General features: G+C 45.1%; 1 protein-coding gene across 29 annotated transcripts in view; it reads right to left on the reverse strand.

Annotated features, from left to right (window-relative positions):
* Positions 1 to 24895, reverse strand: part of KIAA1257 (KIAA1257 ortholog) — an 81779-nt gene that overhangs the window by 44706 nt on the left and 12178 nt on the right. For 23 of the 29 annotated variants that reach the window (XM_031663075.1, XM_031663071.1, XM_031663078.1 and 20 more), the window contains 5 exons: positions 17125 to 17265; positions 16042 to 16129; positions 14610 to 14734; positions 10022 to 10168; positions 5143 to 5327 (listed from right to left, as the gene is read on the reverse strand). In XM_031663075.1, the coding sequence (XP_031518935.1) occupies positions 5143 to 5327; positions 10022 to 10168; positions 14610 to 14734; positions 16042 to 16129; positions 17125 to 17265 (686 nt within the window). The other 6 variants (XM_031663083.1, XM_031663085.1, XM_031663069.1 and 3 more) reach the window with 6 other exon arrangements.

A 24895-nucleotide genomic window follows, 5' to 3' on the forward strand; every position in this document is an offset into this window, starting at 1 on the left:
AGCGCCCAGCTTAAACATAAGATTTAAATAAGATCCAGTCTCATGATGTCATACTCAATATATCCAAGATACAATTTTTTTTTTTTTTTTTTTTGAGACGGAGTCTTGCTCTGCCGCCCAGGCTGGAGTGCAGTGGCCGGATCTCAGCTCACTGCAAGCTCCGCCTCCGGGTTCATGCCATTCTCCTGCCTCAGCCTCCCGAGTAGCTGGGACTACAGGCGCCCGTCACCTCGCCCGGCTAGTTTTTTGTATTTTTTAGTAGAGATGGGGTTTCACCATGTTAGCCAGGATGGTCTCAATCTCCTGACCTTGTGATCCACCCATCTCGGCCTCCCAAAGTGCTGGGATTACAGGCTTGAGCCACCACGCCCGGCCCCAAGATACAATTTTTAAAAAATCACTTGTCATACCAGAAAAATCAACTTGAATGGGAAAAACCAATGAACAGACACCAATACTGAGATGACACAGATCTTGGAATTATCTGACAAGGAATTTGAAGCAGTAATGAACATGCTTGAAACAAATGAAAAAATAGTTTCTCAGCAAAGAAACAGGAGATATAAAGAATAACCAAGGTGTGGTGGTGCATGCCTTTAGTCCCAGCTGCTCAGGAGGCTGAGGTGGCAGGGTCACTTGAGCTCAGGAGTTCAACTCTGCAGTGAACCATGACAGTGCCATTGTACTCCAGCCTGGGTGACAGAGCAAGACAAGATCCCATCTCTTAAAAAGAAAGTAAACAGGCCAGGTGCGGTGGCTCACACCTGTAAACCCAGCACTTTGGGAGGCCAAGGTGGGTGGATCACGAGGTCAGGAGTTCAAGACCAGCCTGGCCAAGATAGTGAAACCCCGTTATCTACTAAAAATACAAAAATTAGCCAGGCATGTTGACGGCTGCCTGTAATCCCAGCTACTTGGGAGGCTGAGACAGAGAACTGCTTGAACCCGGGAGGCGGAGGTTGCAGTGGGCCAAGATGGCACCATTGCACTGGGCGATAGAGTGAGACTCCATCTCAAAAACAAACAAACAAACAAACAAAAAAATGGAAATCTTAGAACTGAAAAATACAATAACTGCAATAAAAAACTCGATGGATTCAATAGCAGAATGGAATGTACAGAGGAAAGAATCTGTAAACCTGAAGATAAAACAATAGAAATTACCCAATCTGGGCCAGGCACAGTGGCTTACGCCTATAATCCCAGCACTTTGGGAGGCCAAGGCAAGAGGATCACAAGGTCAGGAGATAGAGACCATCCTGGCTAACACGGTGAAACCCCATCTCTACTGAAAATACAAAAAAATTAGCCAGGCATGGTGGCGGGTGCCTGTAGTCCCAGCTACTCTGGAGGCTGAGGCAGGAGAATGGCGTGAACCCGGGAGGCAGAGCTTGCAGTGAGCCGAGATCGTGCCACTGCACTCCAGCCTGGGCGACAGATGAAGGCTCCGTCTCAAGACAAAAAGAAAAAAAGAAATTACCCAATCTGAACAACACAGTGGAAAAAAGACACAAACATCAAAATCAGAACTTCAGGATCCTGTGGGACTAAAACAAAAGAACTAATATTCATGTCATTGGAGTTTCAGGAGGAGAGGAGACAAAAGGTGGTGCTGAAAAGTATTCCAATAAATAATGACTAAAATTTTCTCAAAATTGGCAAAATACATAAGCCTATAGATTCAAAGAGCTGAGAGAACCCCAAATAGGAGAAACACAAAGAAATCCACACCAAGACATGTCATAGTCAAACTTCTGTAAATTAATGGCAAAGAAAGAAAATCTTGAAAGCTGCAAGAGATAAATGCCATCTTACCTATAGGGAAAAAAAGCAATTTGAATGACAGCAGATTTCCCATCAGAAACTGTAGTGGTAAGAAGAAAGTGGTATAACATTTTTCAAGTGTTAAAAAAAAAAAAAAATCCGGCCAGGTGCAGTGGCTCACACCTGTAACCCCAGCACTTTGGGAGGCTGAGGTGCATGCATGGATCACCTGAGGTCAGGAGTTTAAGACTAGCCTGGCTAACATGGTGAAATCCCATCTCTACTAAAAATACAAAAATCAGCCAGGCATGGTAGTGTGTGCCTATAATCCCAGCTACTCAGGAGGCTGAGGCAGGAGAATCACTTGAACCAGGGAGGCAGAGGTTGCAGTGGGCCAAGATCACGCCACTGCACTCCAGCCTGGATGACAGAGCCAGGCTCTGTCTCAAAAGAAAAAAACAAAACAAAAAAACCCATTCTATACCAATTCTATATCTAGTGAAACTATACTTCCAGAATGAAGGAAAAATAAAAACACCCTGAGACAAAGAACAACTAAAAGAATTTGTTTTCAGCAGATTTATCCTACAAGAAAGGCTAAAGGAAGTTCTTGAAACGGAAGGGAGATGACAGAAGAAGAAGTCTTGCAACATTAGAAAGGAAGAAAGGATCATGAAGTCAGCAGAACCGTGGGTGAACATACATACTTCCCTTCAACCCTGGAGTCTTCTAGGTTTATGTTTGACAGTTGAAGCAAAAAATATAACATCATCTCATGTGGTTATCAATCTATGTAGAGGAAATATTTAGGAAAACTAAAGGGGTTTGAAGGGAGGTAAAGTTTCTATATTTCACTCAAACTGGTAAAATATTGATACCAATAGATTGTGAAAAGTTATGTATGCATAATACAATACCCAGAGTGCCACTAAAAATCTATACCAAGAGATGTAAATTCAAAAATACTATAGATAAATCAAAATGGAATTCTAAAAATTGGTCAAGTAACCCACAAGAAAGCAGGAATAAAAACCATGAGAAACAAAAAAACAGAAGGAACAGAGAGAAAACAAAAATTAAAATGGTAGACTTAAGCTCTAATATATCAACATTTACTCTAAATATAATGGTCTAAATATGTCAATTAAAAGGCAGAGTAAATAAAGAAACATGACCAAACTACATGCAAGGGCATTACGCTGGAGTGGGGGAGAAGGCCAGTCTCAAAAGGTCACATGCTGGATGTTTTCATTTATATAACCACGCCAGTTTCCTCTGAAGCACCATAAACTGGGGGGGCTTAGAATGACAGAAATTTATTGTCTCCCTGTTCTGAGGGCTAGAAGTCAGAAATTAAGCTGTTGGCAGCGCCACGTTTCCTCGGAAGGTGCTCGAGAAGGTCCTTCCTTGCCTCTTCCAGCTTCTGGTGGCCCCAGATGTCCCCTGGCATGTGGCAGTATCCACTTTCCACGTGGCGTTCTCCTTGTGTCACTTTGCATAGTCTTCCCTCTATGTGTGTCTGTCTCTGGGTCCAATTTCCCCCTTTTCATAAGGATACCCTAATGACCTCATTTCAACTTGATTACCTCTGCAAAGACCCTCTTTCCAAATAAGACCACATTCTGAGATACTGGGCGTCAGGAGTTCAACATACAATTTTTTTGGGGGGACACAATTCCATCCTTAACAATAACATTTTCAAATTGACAAAAGTATAGAGATAGAGAGCAAATTAGTGGTTAGGGATGGTGGGTATTAGGGGGTTGTTGTGACTATAAAAGGGTAGCGTGAAGGAGATCTTTGTGACAATAGATTATTTCAAGTGCTGTGACAGTTACATACATGTACAATAAAATGGCACAGACCTATATACACATTAGACCAATGTCAATGTGCTGATTTTGATATTGTGCTATAGTTATGAAACACTTAATTACTGAGGAAATTGGGTAAAGGATACATGGGACCTCTCTGTACTGTCTTTGCAACTTTCTGTGAATCTATATTTTAAAGTAAAAGTATGACATATGTATATGGACATACTCACACTAAGACACACAATTAAGCAGTTTCAGAAGACAAAAAGGGCTGGCACTATGGCTTACACCTGTAATCCTAGCCCTTTGGGAGGCTAAGGCAGGAGGATCACTTGATCCCAGGAGTTCAGGACCAGCCTGGGCAACATGGTAAAACCCTGTCTCTACAAAAAATACAAAAATTAGCTGGGTGTGGTGGTGTGCACCTGCAGTCTCAGCTACTAGGGAGGCTGAGGCAGGAGGATCACCTGAGCTCAGGAGGTTGAGGCTGCAGTAAGCTATGATTGCACCACTGCACCCCAGACAGGGCAGTGGAGTGAGACCCTGTCTCAAAAAAAAATTTTTTTTAAAGGAGACAAGGCTGGGCGCTGTGGCTGACGCCTGTAATCCCAACACTTCGGGAGGCCAAGGTGGGTGGATCACCTGAGGTCGGGAGTTTGAGACCAGATTGACCAATATGGAGAAACCCTGTCTTTACTAAAAATACAAAATTAGCCGGGTGTGGTGGCACATGCCTGTAATCCCAGCTACTCCGGAGGTTGAGGCAGAAGAATTGCTTGAACCCGGGAGGCAGAGGTTGCAGTGAGCCGAGATTGCGCCCTTGCACTCCAGCCTGGGCAACAAGAGCGAAATTCTGCCTCAAATAAATAAATAAAATAAAAAAGGAGACAAAAAAGATTTTATAAGCACTTGGAGAAACAAAAAACAGGTCGCATACAAAGGTTCAACTTGTATGAAAATAAAAGATGATAGAACAATGCCTTCAAAACTCTGAAGGCAAATGATTTTTAGCCTAGAATTCTATACACAACCAAACTACCAGTCATGTGTAAGGATAAAAAAAGGTAGAAAAAATATATCTGCAGACATGTGAGATCTCAAAAATAAATCTCCCATTGACCTTTTCTTGAGAAGCTACTAGAGGATGCACTCCAGCAAAACCAGACAGCAAATAAAGGGAGAGAATTCAGGAGACAGGGATCCAACCGGGAGAGGGAACAAAGAACTCACAGAATAAACAGCAGTACTGAACCTGGTTGGTTAACAATGAGCGAGCATCCTGTTGGTAACTGCCACGGGACAGCCTGTGGGCTCCTGAAGGGAGGCTCATGACCTGCATTTCAAGAGCACCTGCGGCGTAGTAGGAGACCTCAGGATTGGTCACACCTAATCCCAGGAACCCCATCTCTTTTGTATATCACTGTGGGATCCTAAATGGTAGAATGCAGGTGATAACCACATTTCTCATTTGGTGCCATCGGGAGGACTAGTGATGGCATATGACGGGCAGGTGGGTAGAAGGGGAGGAGCTCTAAACTCCATGTGTCCGGCTCATTCTTACCTCTAGTTCCTGAATGGGCACAGGCTGTGACGGAAGGCAGGAAGCACACTTGATCTTTATGGTCAGGGGATTTAAATCCTGCTTTTGCTCCTCGGTCATGATTGGAACTTCTGTTTTTAAAGTCAAAAGGCAATCTAAAATGTTGGCAGACTTCTCACTGCCACGACTCATGACAGTTTGCCATCCTGGGGGGAAATACACTCAGCATTAGACCTTTCCTCATGACAGCCCCAAGACAAGCACAGAAGGATCAAGCAACCTGAGATGAGCCAATGATAAAATCACAACCCAAAAGGGAAAACTTTAATTAAAAAAAGAAAGAAAGAATCAGGAAACACCCACGGGCAGCATGTTCTGTGCTAGTTTCTCAAACTGAGAAAATTCTCTAGAATTGAATGTGTGTGACTTAATCTTGATGACATCTGTTAATAAGTAATACAAGCATTTCCTGAATCATCTGGGATACAACAGGAACACCTATGTGTGGGTGCCACTCCCAGACAGTCTGATTTCATTGGTCTGGGGCGTGGCCTCCACAATGGGAGGTTTAATAGCTCTCCAGGTAACTTGAGAACCAACATTCTAGACCTGTTCTGCTATCCACTATGGTAGCTATGGGCCATAGGTAGCTACTTGAATTGTAACTAATTAAAATTAAATAAAATATAAAATGCACTTCCTTCTCCACACAAGCCACATTCCAAATGCCCAGTACCCTCATGTGGCTATGGACTCCTGTATGGGTCAGCAGAGAGCCTGGCCATTGCTGCAGGAAGGCTATTGGATGGAGTGCTCCGGGCAGTTCTCCCATCAAGGACATATCATGCCAGTGTGTACATTTGGTACTCAGTGGGTTGCTTCACCTGTTGTGATCTGATGAGGAAAATACAGATATTGATGTAGAACACAACTGGCACATCTGAGCCAAATACAAGCGTGCACACCTCCCACCAGGATGGTTTTGCACTAGTGCGCCTCATGTAAAGGGTGGGTGAATGGAGCCATTGCAAGGCATATAGGTAGCTGTCAGAATACTTTTTCTTTTTTTTTTTTTTGAGGAGGAGTCTCACTCTGTCGCCCAGGCTGAGCACACCTGGCCCATGACTTGTTTTAGAAGCGCCTACTCTTTCTGAATGTGAGTGACTTGGCTTTTACATGCCCTAGAAATGCATTTACAGGCATGTTGAAAGGAATAGACTGATCTTTTTGAGCACTATGTCATACATCATCTTTCTTAATCTTTTAACCCCAAGGAAGGAGGTATCTATCCCCATTTTGCAGATGAAATTGAGCCTCGGAGACTCTAACTTATCACATGACAAAGAGTCAGATCTGGGATTCAAACCCAGGTCAATCCTGCCTCCAAAACTTGAGGGTTTTTTGTTTGTTTGTTTTTTCCCTACCTAGTACATCTCTGACTGGTGAAATACATGGATCCCTTTTATAGAAAAAGCATTCTGGGCCAGGCATGGTGGCTCACGCCTATAATCCCAGCACTTTGGGAAGCCGAGGGGGGTGGATCACCTGAGGTCAGGAGTTCGAGACCAGCCTGACCAAAATGGAGAAACTTTATCTCTACTAAAAATACAAAATCAGCTGGACATGGTAGCGCATGCCTGTAATCCCAGCTACTTGGGAGGCTGAGGCAGGAGAATCACTTGAATCCGGCAGACGGAGGTTGCAGTGAGCTGAGATCACACCTTTGCACTCCAGCCTGGGCAACAAGAGTGAAACTCTGTCTCAAAAAAAAAAAAAAAAAAAAAAGACTACTCAAGGTAGAAGGAATCCCCAGTGCAAAAATAAAAATTTTAAAAAGTGCTCAAATCATCAGAGTCAGGGAGACATGTACCAGAACAGAATTCCAGGCTGGGGGCTCACAGCCTCCATAGTGCCGACAGTTGGGGCAGGCCATTCTTTGCTCAGGGGACAGTCCTATGCATTGTGGCATGTTTAACAGTATCTTACTAGATGCCAGTGGCACCCCACTCTCAGTCGTGACAACCAAAATGCCTCCACACGCTGCCAAATGTCCCCAGCAGACACAAGTCCCCTGAGTTAAGAGCCCTGGTCGAGTAAGAGTGGAACAGTGCAAGGGAATGTTTGTGCTCCTGCTACAGCCAGTCCCAACATGCGCTAATGTCATTTCATCCTTAACCTTGTCTGGCTGCCGTCATCGCCACATTACAGATGGGGAAACTGAGGCCCAGAGTTCTGATGCAATCATCCAAGGTCTCTTAGCCAATACGTTGTGGAACCAGCATCCAAACCAGTTCTGCGGGGCTAAGTGGGGCCCCTCCGCTATGCAATACTATCCTTTTAAAATAAGAGTTCACTGCCAGACACAGAATCTTTCTAGAATCTTACTAGGTTACTAGCCAACCAATATTTACTAATAAGGTATACATGATCTATGGCCTAATTTGAAATTGAAGATATTACCAAAAATAATTATGCTGAGTTTACAATAAATAATCTTATGCTATTATTTTCTGGCAAAACCAGACATACAACTGGCCTGCTGAGCCGACCTGTGCTCTGTTGACGACCATAGGCTGTGTCAGGGTATAATGGAGTGGCCCACACACATGGCCTCGGGAGGCAGCTGCTGCCTCCACACCAGCACCCTCTGGGTCCCACTGTGCTAAGCAGTTTACACACATCAGCTCCTGTGATCCTTAAAACAATGCTCTGAAGTAGGAGTGATCACCCCCATTTCATAGAGGAGGAAAGTGAGACTCAGAGAAAGCAGGTAACTTGCTGGTAAGTGACTGAGCCATGATCAAAGTGTTTTTGTCACCAAAGCTCTTACATATGAACCCCTGCATTGTACAGCCATGATGGTACAGGTTAAAGAGAGGGGAGGCTAGGTCAGGCACGGTAGCTCACGTCTGTAATCCCTGCACTTTGGGAGGCTGAGGCGGGCGGATCACGAGGTCAGGAGTTCAAAACCAGCCTGGCTAACATGGTGAAACCCCATCTCTACTAAAAATACAAAAATTAGCCTGGCGTGGTGGCATGCACCTGTAATCCCAGCTACTCTGGAGGTTGAGGCAAGAGAATTGCTTAAACCCGGGGGCAGAGGTTGTAGTAAGCCGAGATCACACCACTGCACTCCAGCCTGGGCGACAGAGCAAGAGTCCACCTCAAAAAAAAAAAAAAAAAAAAAGAGAGAGGGGACCATGTCCTGGCTTCATTCTGCTGGAAACAGTCACGCCAGGCAGGCCAAGACAGTTGAACTTCTCTTTCCTCTCACAGTAAAATCCAAAGTGGGGCAGGTCCCATGGTACACTCCCCTAGGAGGATCATGGGTTCCTCCTTGGGACTCTAGGACAGAGGAAGCAGCTAGCAAAGGCGTTTGCTCAAAGTCACTGTGTGCAACAGGTATGCTGGAGTGTCAGGCTGGAGAATGGGGCGGGGGAAGACGCTCTTTAAGTTTACTCTCTGGCACTGTCACTTCTCAGGAAGGTTCTGATGCTACGAGAAAGTGAAGGTGGTCAGGAAGGACCAGCTGTAGGTGAAGTATGATTTTCAAAAAGTCATTTAAAACTGCAAACTGCCACGTGCGGCAGCTCACACCTGTAATTCTAGAACATTGAGAGCCAGAGGCAGAAGGATTACTTGTGTCCAGGAGTTTGAGACCAGCCTGGACAACATAGCAAGACCTTGTCTCTACAGAAAATACAAAATAATAATAATAATAATAATAGCCAGGTGTGGTAGTGTGCACCTGTAGTCTCAGCTATGTGGGCGGCAGAGGCAGGGGCTTGCTTCAGGCTAGAGTGAGCTATGATTGTGTCACTTACACTCCAGCCTGGGTGAGAGAGCAAGACCCTATCTCAAAAAAAAAAAAAAAAAAAAAAAAAGTGCAAACTGAAAAGTTAATAGCACTTTCTCACAATGAATCGACACCAACCCAAAAGCGCATGAGGAGGATGATGACTGGCACCTGTGGAAGTGAACTGGCAGCTCTGACTTATGGGGGTTTCGCCCCCTCCTCTATGAACACTAGTCCCAGTTCAGAAAAGACCAACGCACGCGCTTCTGCAGAGTAGCCAGGAGAGGGCGCACAAGACACGTGATGGCCAAAAAATTGAACAAAGTCTGAATTTTCTCTAAGAAGAAAAAAAAGCGGGGGAGCTCACCCCATATTACTCTTTTTTGGAACAAAGCAATATAATTTTACCAAAATATATGCTGAGATTTCCATCATCAAAACATATTGATATAATATTTAGTTAAGATTTACCAATATGTATAAAATCTAGTTCATAAATTGTGGTAGATCTTATAAAGCAAAAGAATTAAATCCCTGTTGGCCACTGAGTTATGCAGCCTTAGGAAAGTTACTTAACCTCTTTGAGTTCTTTTCCTCACTGAAAACAATGGTAACAATGGTAACCACCACAGCCACCACACCACAGGTTGGCTGAGTGGCTCAGAATTTGGTCTGAGAAGTGATGTGTCATACGGGAGGTGCCTGCACCCAGAGGGGCTCAGTCAAAAAGGTTTCCCTTTCCTCATTCCCTTTACTAGATGTTTTTGTAAAAATCTATAGGAAAGCATTTACTAAAAGCAGCATCTTCTTAGCAAACACAATGATGACATTTAGTATTCCCATAGGCTTCCTTGGAGTTTGGAATCAAATAGAGCTGGGTTCAGGTCCAGACTTCACATTTCCTAGCTGTGTGATCTCACGCAATGTAGCTACCCTCTCTGGGTCTTTGTTTCCCCCTGTACTATGGAGCCAATTCCCCTGAGTTTCCTGAGGTGGCTGTGAGGATGAAATGAGGTGGCACACAGCAGGGTTGTCATTAGGAGCATCCGCTTATGGCCATTCTGGCAAGCTGGAGCTGCTGGGAACAGGGCAAGGAGTGGGTACCGGCAAGGAGCGGCATGACGGCCAGTTGGATGGAGAAAGCGCTCTGCTTCCTTAGGCCTGTCAGCGTGGGGTCTGCCTCTTCTTCTGCAGGGGGCTTCTTATGTCTCCTCTGGATTTTCTTTCTTCCCTCTGAATCTTTTCCTTTAACTGTGAAATCAAATAAAGGAGATAAGCATTAAGAGGAGACTGTATCTGAGCTGCCACATGTGGACCTGAACATGCTACAGAGATTTGGGAAGGTTCCGGAAGCTCCTAGAAGGCAGGGGTTGTTCTTTGTGTGACTGCCTCTTCCCAGCAACCAGAAGTGGTGGCTAAATATAGATGGCAGGCCCGTTGCCAGTTATATGTAGTAATAAGGTAAGGGTCTCTTATTCCCCGCCTCTGCTAACTGAGAACACAGGTAGAAGAGGACTAAAGTCACCATGACAATGATGCCATAACACACTCAAGGCTCCCTCCAGTCAGCTCTTAATCTCAGCACAGGGTGGAGGGTGGGCTTTTTTAAGAGACCCTGCTCTTAAACAAAAGCCCACAGTCTGAGCCTCAGTAACCTCACCTGTTACATGAGGGCAACAGCACCTGCCTTCTAGGGCACTGAAAAGAGGAAATTAGCAACGCTACATAAAACATTCAGCTCAATGCCAAGCTCAGACCAGAAGGAAAAGGAGATGAGAACGCATATAAATCTATGGTCATCAAGACTAATGGGACAGATGAGAAAGCCCAGGAACAGACCCAAACACATAGGGGAACCCAACAGATACCAGAAGTGGCGTTTCAAATCAGTGGGTAAGTTATATTGACTATCCATATGGGAGCAAATTAAGTTACTGAATTATTTCATGGCGTATACAAAATGAATTACAGACTAAGAGTATAAAACAAAAACTTCAAAATCATCAGAAGAGTATCTAGGAGACTATACTGACATCTGCATGAAGAAGGATTTCTTTCTTTCTTTTCTTTTTTTTTTTTTTTTGAAACGGAGTTTCACTCTGTTGCCCAGGCTGGAGTGCAATGTCGCAATCGAGGCTCATCGCAACCTCTGCCTCCTGGGTTCAAGTGATTCTCCTGCCTCAGGCTCCTGAGTAGCTAGGACCACAGGCACGTGCTACCACGCCCAGCTAATTTTTGTATTTTTAGTAGAGATAGGGTTTCAACCATGTTGGCCAGGCTAGTCTCGAACTCCTGACCTCAGGTGATCCATCTGCCTTGGCCTCCCAAAGTGCTGGGATTACAGGCTTGAGCCAACGTACCAAGCCTCTTTTTTCTTTTTTTTAAGAGATGATGTTTTGCCCGGGTGCAGTGGCTCACTCCTGTAAATCCGGCACTTTGGGAGGCTGAGGCAAGTGGATCACTTGAGGTCAGGATTTTGAGACCAGCCTGGCCAACATGGTGAATCCGGCACTTTGGGAGGCTGAAGCAAGTGGATCACCTGAGATCAGGATTTTGAGACCAGCCTGGCCAACATGGTGAAACCCCATCTTTACTAAAAATAAAAAATTAGCCAGGTATGGTGGCAAGCACCTGTAATCCCAGCTACTTGGGAGGCTGAGTCAGGAGAATCACTTGAACCTGGGAGGCAGAGGTAGCAGTGAGCCCAGATCGTGCCACTGTACTCAAGCCTGGGCTACAAGAGAGAAACTCAGTCTTTGGGGGAAAAAAAAAGAGAGAGATGGTGTTTCACTATGTTGCCAAAGCTGGCCATGAACTCTGGGCTCAAGTGATGATCCCCTCAGCCTTGCAAGTAGCTTGGACTACAGGCGTGCACCACCATACCCAGCTAAGGAAGGATTTCTTAAACATTCCTGAAAGTATAAACTAGAGAGGAATAGTTAAATAATTGGTGTACAAAACAAGACACCATAAATCTAGTCAAAGGATAAGTTACATACCCCTGTCTGTGAGGGTTATCATGCATATAACTGGCAATGCACAATCATCCAGATGTAAACACAAAGCTGGCAGATCAATAAGATAATTTTTTTAAACTAACAAAAAAATAAGCAAAGATATGAATAGGAAAATCGTAGAAGAGTGTGATCAAATAAGCCTATGCAATGCTGCTCAGCCTCACCAGGAGTCAGGAACTAAACCATGTCTGTGCAGAGCAGCAGAGAGCAGCAGTCCTTAGGACTGCGAGCAGGGGGTAAAGAGATGCTGCCTGAGGTCGGGCCCAGTGGCTCACGCCTGTAATCCCAGCACTTTGGGAGGCTGAGGCAGGTGGATCACTTGAGGTCAGGAGTTTAAGACCAGCCTGGCCAACATGGAGGCAAAACCCATCCTACCAAAAAACAGCCAAAATTAGCCAGCGGGTGGCACATGCCCATAATCCCCCAGCCACCGAGGCCCCAGGCAGGAGAATCGCTTCGAACCCGGGAGGTGGAGGTTGTGGTGAGCCGAGATCACGCATTGCACTCCAGCTCTAGGGCATAAATAAGAGCAAAACTCTGTCTCAAAAAAAAAAAAAAAAAGAGAGAGAGAGATGCTGCCTTGACAGTAAACTAGCAGCATCTAGCAATGGGGTCGAGGCTCACAGCCTGTGCCCCAGGGGTCCCACTGGGCCAATGCCTTGGACTCACATGTGTGCCCAGACACTCACCATGGCAGTGCTGGAGCAAGAAATTGGAGACAACTCAGATCCCGGGCAGGGGGACTGTATGCATGCAGGACGGTCCACCCATAACACATGGCAAAATGCTAACACCTAAATTGTGAATATGTAGTTGTTGCATTTTTGTGTGAACTTTCCTATCTTTATTTCAAAATCAAAGAATGGTTTAAAGACCTCATTGAATGCTTAAAGCACATTTTTAAAAAGAGTGACATTTTTAATCTGGGAAAGAAAAAAGTCAGAAGTTGAGAGGCGTTCACATGTGAAAGTGTGACTCAGTCTTTGTGGACCGTAAGAATAGGAATGAGTTTTCTTCAACTGTATCTCCAGTACCCAGCAGAGAGCCTGGTTCAAGCAGTCACTTCCCTCTGCAGCCTTCGACTGTTGCACTAGAACCAGGCCAGTGTCAGCAAACAACAGATTAACTGATTGAGAGATGAGGAAATGATCTGTAGCAATTGCAGCTAAAAGGACGTGAAATGGCCCATCCCAGGAGGCAGCAGTATACCCACTGGCTCTAGATTTTCCCACCTCACACTGGAAACACAACTTCTTAATGAGAAACTGGTAAGGGGATATAGGCTGAGAATGAGGAAGTCGATTTAGTGGCTTCTGAGGGTTCAGATCTCTTGACAGTATGTGAATAAGATTACACACTTCTGCATGAGCGGGTCCCATGACACGGAATACTGTGTTCTTCATTCCACCATAAGAGTAAATACTGGGCCGGACGCAGTGGCTCACGCTTGTAATCCCAGCACTTTGGGAAGCTGAGGCAGACGGATCATTTGAGACAGGAATTTGAGACCAGCCTGACCAACATGGTGAAACCCCGTCTCTACTAAAAATACAAAAATTAGCTGGGTATGGTAGTGGATGCCTGTAATCCCAGCTACTCAGGAGGCTGAGGCAGGAGAATTGCTTGAACCCAGGAGGCAGAGGTTGCAGTGAGCCAAGATTGCACCATTGCACTCCAGCCTAGGCAATAGAGCCAGGCTCCCTCTCAAAAAAAAGAAAAGAAGGCTGGGCGCGGTGGCTCACACCTGTAATCCCAGCACTTTGGGAGGCTGAAGCGGGCAGATCACAATTTCGGGAGATCAATGCCATCCTGGCTAACACGGTGAAACCCCGTCTCTGCTAAAAATACAAAAAAAAAAATTAGCCGAGCGCGGTGGCAGCCGCCTGTAGTCCCAGCTACTCGGGAGGCTGAGGCAGGAGAATGACATGAACCCAGGAGGTGGAGCTTGTAGTGAGCCAATACTGGGTGACAGAGTGAGACTCTGTCTCAAAAAAAAAAAAAAAGAAAAAGAAAAAGAGTAAATACTTCATCTTTCAAGGAGAGTTTTTACATAAACATGATTCTTTTATGCTTTCCCAACATACCGCATACCTACCCCTACCACAACATCTATCACATAGAATTGTAATTCTTTATTTGAAAGTCTCCATTAGATATTAGAGATTTTCATGTCCCCCATATGCACAACTCCGTGGGTCAAAAATATTGTTGGAATGGAATGGATGATGAGGGTGAGTAAATGACATGAGAAGAAATGGAACAAATGGATGGATGGATGGAGATGGATGGATAGAGATGGATGGATGGATGGATGGATGGATGGATGGATGGATGGATGGATGGATGGATGAATGAATAAATGGAATGGTGGGTGGACTGATGAATGGATGGGGATGGATGGATGGGGATGGATAAATGAATGGATGGATGAATAGAGATGGATGGATAGATAGATGGGGATGGACAGATGGATGAATGGATGGATAGGGATGGATGGATGGATGGATGGTAAGGATGGGATGCATAAGTTGAAAATGTATACAGTACTCTTTACTTTTGAGAAACATTTGGTCAAATATGCAAGAATCTCATTGGAATATCCTGAATTTAAAATATTTCATAATTCTTCCAAGTCTAGTTATACTATAAAATTCCCAAATCCTATCCTAACTTACTTTGAGACCTTTGTCTGTCTAATATGTTTGTTAAGCTGCTAAGTGATTCACTCTCAATTAATTCCTTGATCTCCATCATGCTTGCTCCTGCCAAAGAAATGGTTGGTGTTCTTGAAACACTCCATCTAGAAAATTCACAAAGAGAAAAATGAATGAAGGTGAAAAAAATCAGGGGCCAGATCTGATAATCTATTTACTGATGGACCAAAGGAGAGCAGATTTTTAAAAAACCTTATAGTGCATTCCTCTAACCCAGTGCTTCTCAGTTTTCAATGTGCCTGTGAGTTACCTAGGGATTTTAAAGGGGCAGACCTGAAATTCTCCATTTCTACCAAATTCCCAGTAATGCTGACACACTTGGTCTGCATTCAAGGTACTAACCAACTCAAAAATATAATGGAAAATAATATATTTTTATAAAAATAACCCAAACTATAAAACATCTAAGAATTCACTTATAGGAATTATCCACAACATTTATAGGCAGAACAAATGAACTCCATTAAAGGACATAAGGGAGGGTATGAATTGAATGAAAGGATATACCATAATCATGGATGAGATACCTTAACAATGTAAAAATGTCAGTTCTTCCCCAAATAATCTATATATTCCATACAAAAACAATTTTTAAAAAAATCAAAATTGTTTAAAGACATGTTCTCTTGGTTCTTCTCATTCCATTTCCCAAAACCACCAGCTGGTCTTCCATTCTCTCCCTGGTCCCCATAGCATCCAAGGAGTCTCCTTCTCCAGACCCTTAGGCTACCAGAGGCCCTAAAAGCAACTGACCTCATGCAGGATGACTGGAGACTCAGGAGTCTGAAGCTGTGGGTTGGAATCCCGGCTTAACCAGGAATTCTGGTTTATCACTTTGTGTAAATCATTTAATTACTCAGTCACTTTGTGTAGTTATTATGAGGATCAAATGAGATAAAATAATGCATGCAGAAAGTTTGATGTGCGGTCGCGGTGGCTCAAGCCTGTAATCCCAGCACTTTGGGGCCGGGGCGAGGCGGGATCACGAGATCAGGAGATCGAGACCATCCTGGCTAACAAAGGTGAAACCCGTCTCTACTAAAAATACAAAAACTAGCGAGGCCCGAGAAGTGGCTGAGGCGCCTGTGGTCCCAGCTACTCGGGGAGGCTGAGGCAGGAATAGCGTGAGCCAGGGCCGGGCTGCAGTGAGCAGAGATCCGACCCACCGCACCCCTCAGCCTGGTGACAGAGCCAGACTCAGTCTCAAAAAGAAAGTTTGATGTGCAACATATACTCACAAACACAAGCTGCCCTTTCCCTGTTCGCTTAATTTAGCCTGGATTGCATGAGCTCCAATTTAACTGGATTTACTAAAAAACCTACCATGACTCATAATAGGGCTAGTACAAGAGGAGCTCCACTCCCACCACCCAAAATGTCGTTCAATCCTTACTGAACCGTGGAAGAATCGTCCGTTTTGGGGGACTTCTCATATTCCTCACTGTTCTTGGAAGAATTTTCGGGCTCTGCTTGGTGAGAACCTGAGAACAGTAGCAAATATTTCTAAGCTTTTTGTTACATGCTAGTTCACTAAGAAATGAGGGCCCCAACCCATTTCTGTAACGTCAGTCTCTACGCAGAAGGCCTGGGATGTGGGAAGCACTCAGTCAAAAAGTTTATTGTTAATAAGTGAGTAAATGAATAAACACAGACTAATATTTGATTATTTGGATAAATGGAGTCAAGAGGAGACCTCCAGTTCCTTACATAACAGCCCACAGAGAAAAAGAAGAGAGTCTATTATCTATTAAATGGTCCATTTCAGTCCTGTTTACATTAGAGAATAATGAAAACAGTCCCAAGTTCCCAACCATAGGGAATGGTTAGCAAATTACAGTCTGCCGAGAAGATGAAATACTACATAGTCACCACACTACAATGTTACATAGATTGCTCCTTGTGATGAAATTGTTTTCCCTGTTTGTTTTATATTTTTATCTATTCACTGAATTTTCTAAAAACCATATACACAACTTCCACAGTCAGAGGTTTTTGGGACTGGGTGCAGTTGCTCACACCTACAATCTCAGCATTTTGGGGGCTGAGGTAGGTGGATCACTTGAGGTCAGGAGTTCAAGACCAGCCTGGCCAACCTGGTGAGGCTGGTCTCTACTAAATGGTCTCTACTAAAAATACACAAATTAGCTGGGTGTGGTGGTGGGCGCCTGTAATCCCAGCTACTCGGGAGGCTGAGGCAGGAGAATCACTTGAACCCAGGAGGCAGAGGTTGCAATAAGCCAAGATTGTGCCATTGCACTCCAGCCTGGGGGACAAGAGCAGAACTCAGAATCAGCAAGGAAAAGTAAGCCATGCAGCAAGAGCAGTACAGCTGTGTGGCAGGATGAGCCCCACCCGCCTCCACTGCCAACACACGGGAGGGACGCCCATGCAGATGCACCACCCCAGCACACCACACGACCGCTTTCCCTGCCATTGCCTTGCACTCAGCTTATCCACTAAGGCCTTCTCCGCTCACCTTGCAAAGACTTTGGGTGTTTTTCTACTTTTTCTTGTTTTCCTGGTGGATATTCCTGATTCGACTCTTCTTTGACAATGTTGGCATTCTCAATGCCCTGTTCAGAGAATTTTCTCTGATTTAAAACCAAATGTCTCACTTCTAGAATGCAGGAGAAGAAAGGATCATTGACTCAATCAATCCAAAATACTTATTGAATAACTACTATGGACATTTCTTGGAGACACTGGGGGTTTGGTTTCAGACCACACTAAAGTAAGTCTCACAATAAAGTGAGTCACACATTATCTTCCCAGTGCATATAAATTATGTTTATACCATACCATAGTCTATTCAGTGTGCAACAGCATTACATCTAAAAAAAAAAAAGTACATACCTTAGTTTAAAAAATACCTTATTGAGCCAGGTACAGTGGCTCATGCCTGTAATCTCAGCATTTTGAGAGGATGAATTGGGAGAACTGCTTGAGCCCAAGAGTTTGAAGCTGCAGGGAGCTGTGACTGCACCACTGCAGTTCAGCCTGGGTAACACAGAGAGATTCTGTCTCTTAAGGAAAAAAAGAGAAAAGGAAAGAAAGTAGGGGAGGAAGAAAGGGAGGGAGGGAAGGGAGAAAGGAGGAAAAAGAGAGAGAAAAAATACTTTATCGCTAAAATATGCTACAGGCTGGGCACAATGGCTCATGCCTGTAATCCCAGCACTGTGAGAGACTGAGATAAGAGGATCACTTGAGGCCAGGAGTTCAAGACAAGCCGGGGCAACATGGTGAAACCTTGTTTCTACAAAAAAGAAAAATAGCTGGGCATGGTGGCATGCACCTGTAATTCCAGCTATTCAGGAGGCTGAGGTGGGAGGGCTGCTTGATTCTAGGAGGTCAAGGATGCAGTGAGCCATGATCACACCACTACACTGCTGCCTGGGGGACAGAGCAAGACCCTATCTCACACATATACACACAAAAGCTAACACTCATCTGAGCCTGCGGATAATCATCTTTCTGCTGTGGGGGTCTTGCCTCGATGTTGACGGCTGCTCAGTGATCAGGGTGGTGGGTGCCGAGGGCTGGGTTCACCTCACCATGAAGTTGGCTGCATTGATCGACTCTTCCTTTCATGAAAGGTTTCTCTGTAGCATATGAAGCTGTTTCATAGCATTTTTCCCACAGTAGAACTGCTTTCAAAATTGGAGTCAATCCTCTCAAACCCTGCCACTTCTTTATCAACTAAATGTGTGTACTATTCTAAATTCTCTGTTGTCATTTCAACAATGTTCACAGCCTCTTCACGAGGAGTAGATTCCATCTCATCTCAAGAAATCACTTTCTTTACTCATCCGTAAGAAGCAACTCCTTATCTGTTCAAATTTGATCACGAGACTGCAGCAATTCAGTCACATCCTCAGGCTCCACTTCTAATTCTAGTTCTCTTGCTATTTCCACAACATCTGCAGTGACTTGCTCCACTGAAGCCTTGAACCCTTCAGAGTCATCCATGAGGGCTGGAATCAACTTCTTCCAAACTCCTGTTAACGTTGATGTTTTTACCTCCTCCCATGAATCACAGATGTTTTAAAGACATCTAGAATGGTGAATCCTTTCCGGAAGGTTTTTCTTTTCTTTCCTTTTATTTTTATTTATTTATTTATTTATTTATTTTTGAGATGGAGTCTCGCTCTGTTGCCCAGGCTGGAGCACAGTGGGGCAATCTCGGCTCACTGCAAGCTCCGCCTCCCGGGTTCATGCCATTCTCCTGCCTCAGCCTCCCAAGTAGCTGGGACTACACGTGCGCACCACCACGCCCAGCTATTTTTCTGTAGTTTTAGTAGAGACGGGGTTTCACCGTGTTAGTCAGGATGGTCTTGATCTCCTGACCTCGTGATCCACCCGCCTCGGCCTCCCAAAGTGCTGGGATTACAGGCATGAGCCACCGCACCTGGCCTTGTTTTTTTTTTTTTTGTTTTTTTTTGTTTTTTTTTTTTTGAGACGGAGTCTCGCTCTGTCACCCAGGCTGGAGTGCAATGGCACGATTTCGGCTCACTGCAACCTCCACCTCCCAGGTTCAAGCAATTCTCTTGCCTCAGCCTCCCAAGTAGCTGAGATTAGAGGCGCCCGCCACCATACCCAGCCATTTTTCATATTTTTAGTAGAGACAGGATTTTGCTCTGGATTAGGCTTCAGCTAATATTGTGGCTGGTTTGATCTTCCATCCAGACCATGAAAACTTCCTCTGTATCAGCTATAAGGCTGTTTCACTTTCTTATCATTTCTGTGTTCACTGAGTAGCACATTTAACTTTCTTCTAGAACTTCTCCCTCACATTCTCAACTTGGCTGTTTGGCACAAGAGGCCTAGCTTTCAGCCTATCTAGGCTTTCGATGCTGCTGCCTCACTAAGCTTAATCATTTCTAGCTTTTGACTTAAAGGGAGAGATGTGCAAGGCTTCCTTTCACTTGAACACTTTAGAGGCCATTGTAGGGTTATTAATTGGCCTAATTGCGGTATTGTTGCCTCTCAGGGAACAGGGAAGCCTGAGGAGAGGGAGAGACAGGAGAATGGCTGGTCACTGGAACCCTGTGTTCTGGAGTCAGAACACACACAGCATTTATCAGTTAAGTTCACCGTTTCACACACATGCAGTTTGTGGCACCTCCAAACATTTACAAAAGTGACATCAAAGATCACCGATCACAGATCACCAAAGCAGATATAAATAAGTGTGAAAAATCCAAGAATTGGGGCTGGGTGCGGTGGCTCTAGCCTGTAATCCCAGCACTTTGGGAGGCCGAGGTGGGGCGTGTAGCGAGGTCAGGATATCGAGATCATCCTGGCTAACAAGGTGAAACTCCATCTCTACTAAAAATACAAAAAATTAGCCGGGTGCAGTGGCAGGCGCCTGTAGTCCCAGCTACTCAGGAGGCTGAGGCAGGAGAATGGTGTGAACCTGGGAGGCGGAGCTTGCAGTGAGCTGAGATTGTACCACTGCACTCCAGCCTGGGCGACAGAGCGAGACTCCATCTTAAAAAAAAAAAAAAGAAACATCCGAGAATTACCAAAATGTGACAGAGACACAAAGTGAGCACCCGAGGTTGAAAAAACGGCATCAATAAACTTGTTCAACACAGGATTGCCACAAACCTCCAAATTGGAAAATGCATGATCTCTGTGAAGCCCAGTAAGGCAAAGCACAATCAATCAAGGTATGCCTATAAGTGACAGTCACCTTCCTCTGAAGAAGATGAAGCAATGGATAAGGCCCCTGTTCTCCTGGAGCTGCTGCCTAGGAAGCTGCCTCCAAATTCCAGGAAACCCAAAACAATAAGCACACACGTCTGGGACAGGCACACATGTTGAGGTTCTCAGACCTCAGCAGGCCAGCAGCCTCCTCCAAATGCGAGCATTGAGCCTGTGACATGCGCTGCTACGCTGGCTCCTAGCATTCCACTTTAAGGAGGGCAGTAACATTCCCCATCTCACAGATGAAGATCTGACACTGAAGTAACTTTCCCGTGGTCAGAGAGGTGGTCCTTAACAAAGCCAGGACTGCACCCAGAGTGCCTTGTCCCCAGCCAGGGTGTCAGCTCCTTAACGCCCTTCATTTCTATCCCTAGAGGCCTCAGATGCACATGGCAGCCACCAAGAATGGGGAGGATAATGAATAAATGGAGTAAGTGAATTGACAAATGGAGATGAAAGATGCTACAAGAAAGAAATGGAAAAAAGGAGGTGAAATTGGATTCAGTGCTGAAAAATAGACAACACTTTTTGGAGAAACAGATGAGGCTGACAGCCATGGAAGAATGTCCAGCTGGTTTATCACGAGGCCTTACCATGAGAGAGAGCCGCATGTCTGCAGGGACCAGGAGGTGGGCTGTGGTGTGAAGGGGCAGTGGCAGTGAGAAGGAGCCTTGGAAACAGATTGTAAAATGCCTTCAAGGCCAAACCACTTGGTTCTCTAAAGGCCCTGGGGCAGCCATGAACAGCTGCAAAGCAAGGCAGCACCAGGACCGAACGGGAGACAGAGAAAGGCCATGCCACAGCGGCAGGAGAGAGAAGGGGGAACAATCCTGGGTGCAGAGAAAGCCAGAGGGCAGGAGGGAGAAGACAGCTGGGCAGAGAGCTCCCAAGAACAACAGGTGGGGGATACCCACTGGGCACCGGGTGGGGGTGCCCAGAATTGAGAGCATAGGAGTAATTAAATGTGACTGGGGGGCTTTGAAAAGAATGCTGTCTTTGTCCAGTCCTGAGAAATCCAGCAGATGAGCAGATTGAAGGGAAAAGAAATGCTGAGTGTGATGGTGAATACTGAGTGTGATGGTGAATACTGAGTGTCAACTTGATTGGATTGAAGGAATGCAAAGTATTGATCCTGCATGTATCTGTGAGGGTGTTGCCAAGGGAGATTAACATTTGAGTCAGTGGACTGGGAGAGGCAGACCCATCCTCAATCTGGGTGGGCACCATCTAATCAGCTGCCAGCGCAGCTAGAAGAAAGCAGGCAGAAGAACATGGAAGGAGCTGACTTCCTGGGTCTTCTGGCCTTCATCTTTCTCCTGTGCTGGAGGCTTCCTGCCCTCAAACATCAGCAGCCTCCAAGTTCTTCAGCTTTTAGACTCTTGGACCTACACCAGTGGTTTGCCAGGGGGATCTCAGGCCTTCGGTCACAGACTGAAGGCTGCACTGTCGGCTTCCCTACTTTTGAGGTTTTGGGACTCAGACTGGCTTCCTGGCTCCTCAGCTTGCAGACGGCCTATTGTGGGACTTCACCTTGTGATCATGTGAGTCAATACTCCTTAATAAACTCCCTTTCATACATACATCTATCCTATTAGTCCTTCCCTCTAGAGAACCCTGACTAGTACACTAAGTCAGGTTGGGATGTGTCTGTCCTTCAAGACCAGCAGGCTGAATACTAACAAGTTCTGGAATGTGACCTACCAGGCATCCAATAAACATCCTATCCCCTTCATAATATGAGACAGAACTCTTACAGTATTCCTGTGCTTCCAAGAAATAAGAGTTTCTGTAAGAAATCTTTTTAAGTGAGAAAAGGCAGGACTTAAGACAACATGTACACTAGATTCACAGGAAAAATGTTAACAATGGCTATCTCTGGACAGGAATCACGTGGTTTTAACTTTTTCTCTTTTTTGCTAGGCGATTTCTAAATTGTTACAAAGTGAATTCGCATTGTTTTTTTAATGGGGAAAAACTTACTTAAATAAGAAGCAGTGAGGCTAAGCTTGGGACAGGGTTCAGGAAGGAGCAGGTGCTGTCATTGCAATGTTTCACAGTGCTAGGCATAGTGGCTCACACTTGTGATCCCAGCACTTTAGGAGGCCAAGGCAGGAGAATTACTTAAGACCAGGAGTAAGAGACCAGCCTTGGTAACATAGTAAGACCCAATCTCTAAGAAAGATAAAATTTTAAAAGTAGCCAGGTGTGGCAGCACATACTCGTGGTCCCAGCTACTCAGAAGACTGAGGCAGGAGGAATCACTTGAGCCCAGGAGCTCAAAGCTGCAGCGAGCTATGATCACATCACTGCACTCCAACCCGGGCAACAGAGTGAGACCCTGTCTCAATCAATCAATAAGAATACTCATAGCAGGAGGCTTGTGGCCTCTCCCTGGAGGCCATAGAACACCCTTTCTCCTTCCTTTTCTGGCCACCGAATTCCCTTTACCCATCCAAACTTTGCTACTACGGCCCTTCCTCCAGGAATCCTTCCTGATACTCCCACCTCAGCACCCTACTCCAATGAGAGCCCACTGCAGGGCAGATACTAACCAGGAAGTCTGGCTCAACAGCTCCAAATCAGGCCTGGAATCTGCATGTAAGCATCTGATGCAGGTGGTCCACAGCCCACACTTTGAGGACATGGTTCTTTCCTCTAGTCCAGGTAAGAAAAATTACCTTGAATCCCATTTTCTCACACTGGAAACCTACAACTTGTAGTGTAGGTATATGCATTAGTGTTTCTCAGCCAGGGGCAATTTTGATCCCCAGGGGACATCTGGCAATGTCTGAAGAAATCTGATTGTCACAACTGGCAGGCTACTACTGGCAGCTAGTGGGTAGAGGCCAGAAATGCTGCAAAACACCCAACAATCCACAGAACAGCCCCCAGAGTGAGGAGTTATCTGGCCCAAAATGTCAATAGTGCCAAGAGTAAGCAACTCTGGACATAAATGAAAGATTTAAAGTGGGAAGTTCCAAGCCTCCAAGGTCAGAAAGGCTCCTTGAGAAGGCGGGCTAGAAAATCAGAGAAAAGCAAGGCTTTCTGGCCACACAAAATTGAGGATAATTATACTCGTCTGGAAGGTGCTGACAATGATAATAGTACCATACATCATTGATTCTAATATGTACATCTGTTTTACATTTTTTTTTTTTTTTTGAGATAAGGTCTTGCTCTGTCACCCAGGCTGGTGTGCAGTCATACAAACACAGCTTACTAAAGCCTCAACCTCCCAGGCTTAAGCAATCCTCCCACTGCAGCCTTTCAAGAAGCTAGAATTACAGGTGCACATCACCATGCTGGGCTGATTTTTAAATTTTTTGTAGAGACAGGGTCTTGCCACATTACCCAGGCTGGTCTTAAACTCCTGCCTCAGCCTCCCAAAGTGCTGGGATTACAGGCACAAGCCACTGTACCTGCCTTTTAAAATTTTTAACATCTCTAAGCATCGGGATGCATCTTACAATTAATGCCATGTCATAGTTTAGTTGGTAGCATTTAATTACAGTTCTTAAATTTTCTATAGACAATGCATACCCTCCTTATTGCCTGCACCCAGGTGGACCACTCCTGTCAACCTGCCTCCAATATTCCAGTGAAGCAGGTACTAGTTATTTTTCCTTTTTCACAGATGAGAAACGTATGTTCAGGAACATACCCAGGTCACCAGCAAGTACAAGTTGGAGACAGGACTGAATTCTAGCATCTGGCGTCAAAGCCTGGATCCTTCCATCCCTCCTGGCTCTCTCCTTCAAGATGAGTTCAAAAGACTTTCTGACATTGGCTGGTCACAGTGGCTCACACCTGTGATCCCAGTACTTCAGGAGGCCAAGGCGGGTGGATCACCTGCGGTCAGGAGTTCGAGACCAGCCTGGCCAACATGGTGAAACCCCATCTCTACTAAAAATACAAAAATTAGCCAGGCGTGGTGGCACGTGTCTGCAGTCCCAGCTGCTCAGAGGCTGAGGCAGAAGAATCACTTGAACCGGGGAGGCAGAGGTTGTAGTGAGCCGAGATGGCACTACTGCACTCCAGCCTGGGCGACAGAGTGAAACTCCATCTCGAAAAAGAAAAAAAAAAAAAAAAGTCTTTCTGATATTGATAAAATATTTACACAAATGAGTCTGGAAGAGTCTACATGAGAATCGTAAGACAATTGGCTTGGGGTGGTGGGATTTTTAAGTTTTCTCTTTTGTTTCTTGGTATCCTCTAAGGTTTTTTTGTTTTGTTTTGTTTTCGTTTGGTTTTTTTTTTTTCAGTGAACATACAATACTAGTCCAGACCGGTGGTGGGTGCCCGCGTTAGAGCTGCCCTGGAATGAAAGGGCCCAAAAGGTGGAGTTGCAAGAACACTGCCCACCACACCATCACTCCCCTAGGTGGCGCTTCCTGTCACTACAGCATGGCCTGGTGGGATGCCCCCACGGATGCAGAAACCCGTGTGTGCACATGCCAATTAGATGAAGGAAACCAGGAGACACTGGCTTTTATGCTATTACTACTAGTAAGCCCCAGGCTTCCAGAACCATTTCAAATAAA

This window comes from Papio anubis, chromosome 2, assembly GCF_008728515.1.
Source record: "Papio anubis isolate 15944 chromosome 2, Panubis1.0, whole genome shotgun sequence".
In the NCBI taxonomy this organism is placed as follows: Eukaryota; Metazoa; Chordata; class Mammalia; order Primates; family Cercopithecidae; genus Papio; species Papio anubis.